We start from the raw sequence: 12965 nt of genomic DNA on the forward strand, positions 1-12965 counted from the left end.
AGGAAGGAAGGAAGGAAGGAAGGAAGGAAGGAAGGAAGGAAGGAAGGAAGGGAGGGAGGGAGGGAGGGAGGGAGGGAGGGAGGGAGGGAGGGAGGGAGGGAAACAGAAGTAAGAATCAGTGCCTATCATATAGCAGAGTCCACCTGACATCACCTCCAAATGGGGGCTCCTATTATATACACCAACAGTACCAGCTCAAAAATGCCATACTTAGGGCAAAACTGGACATCCATCCAAATGCCTACCAGTCACCACCCATGCGATGGAAAAAATGATCCTCAACAGGCAGAGTAAAATTTCCTCAATCATGGGAAACCCTCCAAAGCATGTTCTCATCAGAGTATCAAACCTAAGCCAACTGCAGAGTGTCACAGGCACCTCCTATCCTGTTCTCTCACCGCCATTCTTCCTATTTATTTCAGGAACCACTGTCTGACTAAAATTGTCATTTCTGTGGAAGAGCTGGGACTTTACACTTCAAGACTTTTACACAGTTTTTAGATTTTACATATGATATGGGCTGGGAAGTTATTTCAACAACCCTGGGATTGCAACATTCTACATCAGAAGTGGTACTAAGCAGGCCAGAATGTCCTGGGTTTCCTTATTCTTATTCTGTTGTTGCTGAGCTAACAAGGGTGGTAGAAGGAGTGGTAACCATGTTGCACACAGAGGAGAAGGAAGCTGGTTAACCTGTATACACATGTTCCTAAAATATAACAGACTTAGGTTGAAGCAGTAACTGTTTGGCCCCCACCTGGAACAACAACAAAAAAAAACATAAGGCAATGGTGGCAAAAAATGTGTTCAAATGTATCATTGAAAGTTTACATTTACCTCAAGAATTCCCAATAGTTGAGATTCAGAAGATCAGGAGCTGATCTCTAGATCATCTGAATGATGATTTAAATTTTCCTAACTGCAAAAGAGGCCCATTAATTTTTTCCTGCTTACCTCCAAAAAGGTTAGCAAAAATAGAGGATGGATTTCCCACTCTTTAGAAGATACAGATCTCCTCAATCTATATCAATAGTTTTAACTCAACTTTAAAACTGATTTTGTCAAAAAAGACTTCTACTTTCTCTTTGTACCAATCAATGTTAAACATTATAAAAAGAAAATTATTTTACAAAGACAGATAAGACTCATGTCATAATTCCAAATCACAGTTGTAGTCATGCTATTTTCTAAAATTACGCTTGGGTACTTTTCAAACAAGTACTGTATTAGGTATTATGCACTCAGTACCTTCTTTAGAAAGTTATTATCAGTATTTTTTAAAAATAGAAAATTTCCTCAAAAAATGACAAAAATAACATGGTTACTCTATCATATTAAAGCCACCATTTTGTATTTTCTCGTGAATAGGATCAGCTTCATTGGTCTACTAATCACGGTTAGGATGTATTCTCTTCCAGAATTTGATATATCACCTTTATAACGAAAGATTAAATCTACATATATCGTGCGCCTGTTATGAAAATACTTCCCAATTAATCCCATTAAAGTGATGATGGCCTGAAGAACAGTCTAATATAGGGGTATTAAAATGTAAAAAGAGGCAGGGAGCAGTGGCTCATCCTTGTAATCTTAGCACTTAAAGAGGCTGAAGCAGCTGGATCACCCACGAGTTCAAGATCAGCCTGGCCAACATGGTGAAACCCAGTCTCTACTAAAAATACAAAAATTAGCCCAGGCACCTGTAATCCCAGCTACTTGGGAGGCTGAGGCAGGGGAATCACTTAAACCTGGGACACAGAGATTGCAGTGAGCCGAGATCGCGATACCGCACTCCAGCCTGGGTAACAGAGCAAGACTTCATCTCAAAAAAAAAAAAAAGTAAAAGGAAGTTCTTTTTTTTCTTTATTCTTTGTACAATCCATAGGTTCAACAAAGAAGTTCTAAGGAAAAAAAGACAGTAACACTATCTTCCCACCATTAAGACAGTGCTTGTGATTACTCTGCTAATAAGAAATATGCCTCCCTATCAAGATTAACATGAGGGCAAGTAGGACCCCCACCCCTGCCTATAAGAGACAAGGGCCAGCAGATGAGGCCACTTGGCTGGCTGATGACATAGGGCACAGCATGACAAAGCTATAAAAAGCTAAACAAATTCTAGGTAAGCTTTGCACTCATAAAGACCAGAAAAATGAAATCAGGAGAGGGCAAGTATAAAGAAACAGAAAGAACAAAGCTGGGTAAAAGGGAACCTAGCAAATACTAATGAAAATGGGCTATCAGATTAGAGAACCTGAATCAGACCAGCACCTATGTCATGGAAAACGTTTGGCCCTCCTGCCATCTACACAAACTGTGGGTAGAGGGTGGGGAAGCATACTCAGTGGGCCAAATCAGTTAAACAAGTTAACAGCTTTGATCAAAAACTGGAACTCTGACCCCAACCAATATGAACCTTACTCTTTCAGAGAAGAAAACATGGTAAACAGAAATAGCCTGGCCTTTGTCTACAGAGTTGGGTATAAAATGTGCCTCCCCAACTTAATACAGGGTATCTCAGGAGAGAAATTGATGATGATGATGATAATGATGATGATGATGATGATGATGATGATGATAATTATAGAGGATTAAAACGAAGTAGATTAGACTGGCAAGAAACACTAGGTCTAGAAGAAGAGACTGCAGATTTTGAACGAGAACACCAAGGACTTGGGGAAAATCATTTAGAGCTCTAAATCTGTATCAAACTTCCAAAGTAATAGGAAACCATATTTATGATTTACTCAACTTTTTTTTACTCATATTTACTCAACTAAATATGATTTACTCATATTTCCAAATCTCCACAATGTGCTAAGAAACTAACAGAGTAATCAGAGAACACAAGAAAGAAGCACCTACCTTAAGATTGAGGAATCAGAAAATGCTTCTCAGGAGAAGTAACTCTATACTAAGATCTGAAGGATTAGTAGATGGAGTTGATAAAAGCAGAAGGAGGAAGTTCCCAAGTAAAGATAACTACTTTTCGAAGATCTAGTAGAATGAAAAAAGGGCAAGCTCCAAATACTGAGAGTATTGGGCGAGCGCTGTGGCTCATGCCTGTAATCCCAGCACTCTGCAAGGCAGAGGTGGGTGGATCACCTGAGGTCAGGAGTTCAAGACCAGTCTGGCCAACATGCAAAACCCTGTCTCTACTAAAAATACAAAAATTAGCTGGGCGTGGTAGCACACACCTGTAATCCCAGCTACTCGGGAGCCTGAGGCAGGAGAACTGTTCCAACCCAGGAGGCAGAGGTTGCTGTGAGGCAACATAGCACCACTGCACTCCCACCTGGGCGACAGAGTGAGACACTGTCTCAAAAAAAAGAAAGAAAGACTGAGAGTAGTTTTGCATGGCTAAATCATACAATATAAGAGAAGGCAGAAGAAATGAGAGGGATGAGAGAAATAAACAGAAATCATATCTTTAAAGGCCTTCAAGGTATGTCAAAAAGTTTGAACTGGTTGGGTGGAATGGCTCACTCACACCTATAATCCTAGCACTTTGGGAGGCCGAGGTGGGTGGATCACCCAAGGTCAGGAGTTTGAGACCAGACTGGCCAAAATGTTGAAACCCCGTCTCTACTAAAAATACAAAAAAATTAGCTGGTTATGGTGGCACATGCCTGTAGTCCCAGCTACTCAGGAGGCTGAGGCAGGAGAATCACTTGTACCCAGGATGGAGGTTGCAGTGAGCCAAGATTGTGCCATTGCATTCCAGCCTGAGCAACAAGAGCAAAACTCCATCTCAAAAAAAATAGTTTGAACTTAACCCTAAGGACAACAATTGGTTTTACATGAGGGAGTAATATGACCAGATTTAACATTTTAGAAAGGTCATTCTAACTTAAATATGCTAAAGAACTGAATGAGAGAAAGCTGGACATGCTAAAATCAGTTAATATCCTACTGTAGATGGTGGTAGCAGCCAGTTTAAAGGTGGGAAAAAAATTCCAAAAGGAAATACCATTAATAAACAAAATAAGAAAGAAGAAATCTTCAGAAATACCAATTTTCCAGAATTTATTTTAAAAAAAACACTAATCCTCAGACTCAGGAAACCCAACAAATTCTGAGTAAGATAAAGAAAAAAAGCCGGGCGCGGTGGCTCACGCCTGTAATCCCAGCACTTTGGGAGGAGAGACGGGCGGATCACGAGGTCAGGAGATCGAGACCATCCTGACTAACACGGTGAAACCCCATCTCTACTAAAAATACAAAAATTAGCCGGGCGCGGTGGCGGGCGCCTGTAATCCCAGCTACATGGGAGGCTGAGGCAGGAGAATGGCGTGAACCCAGGAGGTGGAGCTTGCAGTGAGCCGAGATCCGGCCACTGCATTCCAGCCTGGGCGACAGAGCCAGACTCCGTCTCAAAAAAAAAAAAAAAAAAGATAAAGAAAAAAATATTAGCCACGCGTGGTGGCATGCCTGTGGTCTCAGCTACTTGGAAGGCTGAGGTGGGAGGATTGCTTAAGCCTGGGAGGTGGAGGCTGCAGTGAGCTGAGATCACCCAACTGCAAGCCAACCTGAGTGACAGAGTGAGACCCCATTTCAAATTAAAAAAAAAATACATAAAAATAAAAAGGAATAAATTGACACCTAAACACATCCCAGAGAAACTACAAAGCATGAAAGACATAGACAAGTAAAAACAGGTAGACAGAAAAGACAAATTAACAACAATTAGACTAATAGATGACTTCTTAACAGCAACAGTGGAAGCCACAAGTCAGTAGAATGGTTATCTTTAAAAGAGCTGAGAGGTCAGGTGCTGTGGCTCACATCTGTAATCCCAGCACTTTGGGAGGCTGAGGTGGGTGGATCACGAGGTCAGGAGTTCAAGACCAGCCCGGCCAACATGGTGAAACCCTGTCTCTACTAAAAATACAAAAAGTAGCCAGGCATGGTGGCTGTAATCCCAGCTACTCGGGAGGCTGATGCAGGAGAATCGCTTGAACTCAGAAGGCAGAGGCTGCAGTGAGCCAAGATCATGCCACTGCACTCCACCCTGGACAACAGAGCAAGACGCCATCTCAAAACAAAAAATAAATGAATATAAACAGAAGAGCTGAGAAATTCCTAATATAAAACAGAATAAAACACATGCTCCAGTCGGCCGTGATAGCTCACACCTGTAATCCCAGCACCTTGGGAGGCCAAGGTGGGTGGATCACGAGGTCAGGAGTTCGAGACCAGCCTGGCCAACATGGTGAAACCCCGTCTCTACTAAAAATATAAAAATTAGCCAGGTGTGGTGGGCCTGTAGTCCCAGGTACTCAGGAGGCTGAGGCAGAAGAATCACTTGAACCTGGGAGGCAGAGGTTGCGGTGAGCCAAGAAGCACCACTGGACTCCAGCCTAGGTGAAAGAATGAGACTCCGTCTCAAAAAAAGCAAAAACAACAACAACAACAACAAAAATAAGCTCCAAACTTTGTATACGGTAATAACAAGCACTTGCCCCCCAACACTGTAGTCTCTAAATATCACTGCCCACTAAACTGACAGACTGAGGAGAAACTGATAAACACTGTCATAGAAGAAGATTCATCACGTCCCTCAGTAAGCAGATGATATGAATAAGCAGATGATAATTCAGTAAGATACACAGAAAATTTGAACACCACAATTAACAGTGTATATGCACATGAGTGCACATGTGGGGGTGTGCTGAAGTAATAAAACTACAAAGTTGTGGCAGTGGAAAAGTATAGGATTGTTTCAGGGAAGAGAGGGGAGTATACACTGGGTGATACTGTTACATGTTAGAAAAGTACTGGAGAATACACTAAATGCTGAAATAAGGCTCATGGTAAGGAGCCTATGATGATGGGAATCAGAAAAAAGAAATTGTGTATAAACTGGATTTATATTACTAAAGTAGAAAGATAAATTATCAAATGATGGAAAACAGTATATATAGCATAATTCCTCTTTTAAAAAAATGTTGTGTGTATGCATGTATGAATGTCTTTATATAAATATGGAAGTTTGGAATGATACAGAAACTGTAGAGGTGACATTTGGATGCACTGAGGGTGGAAAAACAAAGTAATATTTTCATTGTTTAATCATTTGTTTTATATTTTATTTTATTTATGGTGTACTTCTATTGCTTTTATAATGTAAATAACACGTAAAATGAAAAATTAAAAAAGAAAAAAGAACTTTCTAAAAGATAAAATATTCTAGCCGTATTTGAGACACTCAACAAAAGGAAACTTTTAGAAAATAAACTTCTTAATACTCACCAGAACTGAGCAGTACAGTATTGATAAAATCATCACCTGTGGCAATTTCACCTTGATAATTGGGGGTTTGTTTTTTTTTGTTTTGTTTTGTTTTTTCCCCCTAAAGAGACAAGGTCTTGTTACGTTGCCCAGGCTGCAGTGCCTCAGGCAATCCTCCCGCTTCAGCCTCCCACAGCTGGGACTACAAGCATTTGCCACTGTGCCCACTCTACTGATTTTTTAATCATAAAAGTTAACAACAAAAAAGTTAATGTATATTTGTTACAATTTATTATCACAGAAATTATAAGAAAAAAATCAAGGCTGGGCGCGGTGGCTCATGCCTATAATCCCAGCACTTTGGGAGGCCGAGGCAGGCGGATCACCTGAGGCTGGGAGTTTGAGACCAGCCTGACCAACAAGGAGAAACCCTATCTCTACTAAAAATACAAAATTAGCAGGGCGTGGTAGCGCATGCCTGTAATCCGAGCTACTCGGGAGGCTGAGACAGGAGAATCGCTTGAAGCCGGGAGGTGGAGGTTGCGGTGAGCCGAGATCACACCACTGCACTTCAGCCTGGGCAACAAGAGCGAAACTCCATCTCAAAAAAAGAAAGAAAGAAAGAAAGAAAAAGAAAAAAATCATTTACCCCTACGTCCCATCTAATTTCTTTAGGGTAAACAGTATTAACAATTTAATATATATCCTTACATATCATCTTCAATATTCATACACAAATGTTTGTTTTCATAAAGAGAACTGTATACACATTACCTCACTACTTATTATTCATTAGGACAATTTTTTTTTTTTTTTTGAGACGGAGTCTCACTGTGTCTCCCAGGCTGGAGTGCAGTGGCGCGATCTCGGCTCACTGCAAGCTCCGCCCCCCAGGTTCACGCCATTCTCCCGCCTCAGCCTCCCAAGTAGCTGGGACTACAGGCGCCCGCTACCGCGCCCGGCTAGTTTTTTGTATTTTAGTAGAGACGGGGTTTCACCATGTTAGCCAGGATAGTCTCGATCTCCTGACCTTGTGATCCACCCGCCTCGGCCTCCCAAAGTGCTGGGATTACAGGCTTGAGCCACCGCGCCCGGCTCATTAGGACAATTTTAAATATATTTACCAACAGTTGCAAAAATGCATTTTGTTTTATCTACATGAAATGATTTTGTTTGGGTTTTTAATTGTTTCTTATGAGTAAAAACACAAGATATCAAATTGAATCTCTTAAAACAGTTAAGCTGATTAAAATGTTAAAATAGGACACAACAATAACCTGGTTATCACAGGCTGTTTTTCCTTTACTTGGTTTTTTTGCTTTTTTGTCTTGTTTTTACAATATACTTTTCTAAGCTGCAAATCTAGTATCAAGTTTGTTTCAACTATCAGTAGTCAAAAATAAGCCTAAGTAACCTAAGATACTACACACTCCCAGGCCAGGCCTATTCAGTGAACCTAAGAAATCCTTGTTGTAGGTTGTAGCTCCCAAATTCAGCAGAGAGATGAGTTAGATTCTGATCCTCTGCCTCAAACAGTACTCACAGAAATTAGATGAAATGACCTACGAAGTCAATGTATCTACCCACATGTGGGGAAATCTTGGTCCGTAAGAAATAATAACCAGCTTTTTGTCCAGTCTAACTTTTACTATACACAGGATGGGCCTTTCACCAAAGCCCAAGAAGAATATGTCACTAAAGGTCTTAATGTATAAATAAACTATAATAATAATAATAATAAAGTAGTATTTCCAAAGATTTGCTTACTGTTACCTATCATCTTTTTCCCTAGCTAAAAACAAAAAATTGTTCTCATTGGAGCACCATCCTTCAGATAGCTAATTGGTTACAGCTTGCTACTTTGTCCTTATATAGAACCTAATTTAGGTTAAAGGAATTACAACGTGTAAAAAAGACCCTATACCAAGATCCTCTAAAATTTATCATTATTACCCACTCTCCTGCCTATCCACCACAATCCAATACACATGTGTTGTTTAAATATACATCACATTTTGTTTATGGTTTTGTTTTTCTTTTTTAAAGAATAAACACATTCAAGGGCAATGAACAAAATACATTCAGGTTAAAACCATCTCATCAAAATTCTCTACAGTTCCAAAGAAGAGACTATTCTTTTTTTTGTTTTGGTCTTATACATACACTATGAATATGAATATGACAGCTTCACGGCTCCAACGTAATTATAAAAAATAAAAATAATATGACATTACTTTGGCAGGCAGGCATACATTTTCATGTAGTATGACACAATAAGATTACTACTTTCTCCCAAAAGTTAACTCCTATTGCCAATAAAAACTTACTTCTAGTTCTTTAATTTTTTCTTCTGCTATTTTCTGCTTCTCTAACAGCTGATTATGAATTGCTTCCTTGGACTGAAGAATAAACCTATGAAACACAAGAAAGTTGAAAATTAAGCCACATGACTATTGTATTCATCGAAATCAATAGCTACATACCACAAATATTGAACTGAGCAAACTAAAAGGACAAATGCATATTAACATAATATGTCAAGCTCAGGAAACCACCACAAGTTTAAACCTTCCTGGCTGAGTAGGAATAAGGGCTTAAAAGTAGATTCTGCTTTCTTATTTAATATAGGAATCAGGCAGGGAACAGCGGTGCGGGCCTACAGTTCCCATACTCAGGAGGCTGAGGTAGAAGGATTGTTTGAGCCCAGGTGTCTGAGTCTAGTCTGGGCAACATAGCAAGACCCTGTCTCATTAAAAAAAAAAGAGGGGGGGGTGGCGGGAGTTGGGCACAGCAGCTCACACCTGTAATCCCAGCACTTTGAGAGGCCGAGGCAGGAGGATTGCTTGAGCCTGGGAATTCAAGACCAGCCCAGGCAACATGATGAGACCCCATCTCTACAAAAAATAAATTTAAAATATTAGCCGGGCACAGTGGCACACGCCTGTAGTCCCAGCTACTCGGGAGGCTGAGGTGGGAGGATCAGTTGAGACTGGGATGTCAAGGCCACAGTGAGCCATGATTGTGCTACTGCACTCCAGCTTGGGTAACAGAGCAAGATCCTGTCTTAAAAACATAAAAAAAAAAAAAAAAAGGAAAGAAAAGAAATCAGGCTTCAAGTAGATTCATATGTAAAAGAAAAAATAAAGGAAAAAAAATATATCATAGGCCAAAGAAAAGTCAACATACAAACAAAAAAACCCTATAAGTTTTGTTTTTTCAGTTATCTGTTTCAATTTTTATCTAGATATTTTTTAAACAATATTTGTAAAGTGGAGTGCCCCTCCATCTTTTTTTTTTTTTTTACCAAAAAAAAAAAAGCAGCAGTAACTCATGACCTTTTAAAGTCACAATCAAGTACTGTTGTTAAGATCAATGCATTAGTGTTTATATGAGTTCCTCAAACAAAAAGCACTGTATAAGCCTTAGTATCTTTTATTATTATTTCCAGAGTGTATAGTACCTCTGAAAAGCTCAAAACGTACAAGTGGAAATTTTCAACTTTTTCCATTTTACTGTCAGGCCCAATATTTGCCACTGATGAGGGTGGAAATATGGAGACGTTTTAAAAATTAACACTGAATCTGTTTTATGACTTTATGTTCACAATTCTTGCTGCAGGAAAAGGAAGAACAAACTTTTACAGCCTCAAGAAAGTGAACTGAAATATTTCCCCTCCACTGGAACCAAGGGAAGACCCCAGTTATGCAAATCTCTTTCAGGACTGTCTAAGGAAGCTAAAATAGATTTCAATTTAATATTGCAATTAATTAAGCAAGACTTTTCTTCTCTTTGCACTAACAGAGTTCAGCAACAAAGAACTAAACATCATCTCTTAACAAAAAGCCAAACGAGAAAACATAAAAAGGTAGCAACATGCAGTTTCCTCTGCCAACCCCACAAAACATCATTGTGCCTAGGTGGGTTCTTATCAAGAGAGTCTGTTATTATAGATATAAGACAAGTAAAAACAGACCAAAAAGGGCAATTAGCTATGCCCCAACCCCTGAAAGGAAACTGCCTTTTCCCCTCTTCTTCATAACTAAGCCTTACCACATATATTAATACAATCTGATGAACTTCTTTTACTCCACTAATTATTAAGCTTATATGCTAATGTGGCCAGCTCGGATAATTTTTTTTTTTTTTTTGAGACGGACTCTCACTCTGTCACCCAGGCTGGAGTGCAGTGGCACAATCTTGGCTTACTGCAAGCTCCGCCTCCCAGGTTCATGCCACTCTCTTGCTTCAGCCTCCCGAATAGCTGGGACTACAAGCGCCCACCACCATGCCTGGCTAATTTTTTCTATTTTTTAGTAGAGACAGGGTTTCACCGTGTTAGCCAGAACGGTCTCGATCTCCTGACCTCGTGATCTGCCTGCCTTGGTCTCTCAAAGTGCTGGGATTACAAGCGTGAGCCACTGCGCCCAGCCCAGCCCAGATAATCTAACTGATGATCTTAGTCTTCAGTAGTAACTTGATTATTTGTAAAAACCTTACTGTATATTTACAGGAAAGATAGCCCACATTCATGCAAAACAAGGATTAATTCTAGGTCTTTTACTATAGAACCCTTCATGTCTAAAATATTCTTACTGGATCCAAGAGACAGGTGCTATTTCAGATAAGATTATGGTTTACAGAATATTTTTCTCAGAACTCACTCATATTTGTATTTGAAGAGAAGAATTGTTTTGAACAGTATTAAGTCTCAGTAATGCCATGTAAAAACTATTCTAAAACAAGGTGCAAGAGTCACCAAATTATGTTATAACATGTGATTTTACTGAGAAAGTCTTTTAGCCATGGCAATAATTTTTTGAGTAAAATATACATTTTTAAGTAGCACTGATAGCTGGCCAATGAGTACTATTCTCAAAAGGTCATCAGACATCATCTTTGTTAGTGTCTGGGAAAATTTCAAAGCTAAGATTAGAGGTCAAGTCATTACTTATGTGGCCTTTAAAAATAAAGTTTCTGAACAGATACTAAATCTCTTGAGCAGAAAATAAAATTACTAGAAAGCAAGAACACTCAACAACAAAAACATGTTTTTCCATGACCACATATCCTTTGAGGTAGCTATATTTGACTGTGCCAACTTCAAAGGCCAGAGAGATTCCACCGAAGCTGGCCAACTTACTACTATAAGCCTAAGGACATCTCAGCCACGCAAGTTTTAAACAAGGATGAGTGTTGGGTAAATGCAAATGTCTACCTCAAAGAGTAGTTACACAGTAAAAATTCAAACACAAAAACTTATGGAAAGTTTGGTTTAGTCCTCAATTTAAAAAATGGCAAAGATACATTGTATGAAGATTGGAAAGGGCTGCAAGAAACATCTGATTTCTGAAAAAAAGTCTTTCGAAAACATCTTTCCTATTGTTTAAAAGGGCATTGGATTATCAGATACTATGTGAAGAGAAAGGATTTATCATGATAATATGAGTCTTTTCATAAGCAAATATTATGTACACAGTTTCTCAATGTAGAGAATCTCATAGTCATTCTGCCTGACTGTTTATGGAAAGCCAAATAGTAAATAAAGAATTCTGGAGTTCAAAATGTACCAATAAGGAAAAATAAACCATGAAGAGGGAAAGTATTCTCTCATGACAGATAATATGCAGATAACATGCTTCAAATACTCAGGATTATATAACCTGAATTCGAGTTGATGCTTTGCAAAAGGCCTCTTCTTTGACCTGGAAATTCATGTGCCTCTGCAATGTCCACTCTCAAGGACTTGTAACCTGCTATTTCACTTCTTCATTTATTTGTAATTATGCCATTTGAAAACATAATTCTGATGGCTTTTGGTTTTGATTATTTGAGAAACACCAGACTCCGTTTTCTAAATCGTCCTGCAGTTTGGTACAACTTCCACTTTCTTATAACTCAGTATGAATCAAAACCGTTGTTCACCTGCCCAAAACACAATCTCAGATCAGTTGCACTGCTGCATTTTGGACACACTTTCCAAAGTATGGTCACCTAGACATATGCTATTCAGAAACAACGAAATGCTTATGACAAGTTCACTTTGGGTGGGAAATTTTTAGAGAGTGTCTAAAAATGTGTCCTAATAGCATTTAGGTTTCAGGGTATCCACAAATTAAGCAGCATAGAAGAGACATAAGAATGAGCCTATCTTGCTTCTTTGCCTAAGTCCATGGGTGAGGAAAGTTACTGAATTTTTATGTTGTAATTTTTAGCATGGAAGAAAGTAGAAATAAATTGAATCTTTTCTACTTTAATTTTTTTAAATTGAATATATTTCTTAATCACTTCCTTAGTAAGGAAACTTTATGGCATATCCACATTGTGGACTGCTCAGTGAGTTAGAGACTTCTGTTATTGGCATAATGAAGAGTAGATACCCTGAACACTCCTGATTAAAAACAAAGCAAAAAACAAATTTTTTTTTTTTTTAACATTTTGTTGAACTAACACAAAAGGAAGGATTCCACAAAGGCCCTAAGTGAGTGAAACTGGGAATTGAGGAATGTAAGACAGCAGTAAATTGGCTTTTACCCTGAGAGTTTATGCTGAATCCTGGAGACCTTAAGCATCCACACTGGCACAGAAATAGGATACAAAACAGGAGATAAAACCAAGGGGGCAGCCAGGCATAATGGCATGCACCTGTAGTCCTAGCTACTCAGAAAGCTGAAGTGTGAGGATGGCTTAAGTCCAAGAGTTCAAGTCCAGGACCTGGGCAACATAGCAATGGCCCA

The 12965-nt window shown here is 39.1% G+C and overlaps 1 protein-coding gene across 2 annotated transcripts in view; it reads right to left on the reverse strand.

The window, feature by feature from the left end:
• The window catches only part of PFDN1 (prefoldin subunit 1), a 59776-nt gene that overhangs the window by 28463 nt on the left and 18348 nt on the right, over positions 1-12965 (reverse strand). For both annotated transcript variants that reach the window (XM_025387313.1, XM_025387314.1), the window contains exon 3: positions 8559-8643. In XM_025387313.1, the coding sequence (XP_025243098.1) occupies positions 8559-8643 (85 nt within the window). The remainder of the gene's footprint in view (positions 1-8558; positions 8644-12965) is intronic.

The sequence above is a fragment of the Theropithecus gelada genome, chromosome 6 (assembly GCF_003255815.1).
Source record: "Theropithecus gelada isolate Dixy chromosome 6, Tgel_1.0, whole genome shotgun sequence".
Classification (NCBI taxonomy): domain Eukaryota; kingdom Metazoa; phylum Chordata; class Mammalia; order Primates; family Cercopithecidae; genus Theropithecus; species Theropithecus gelada.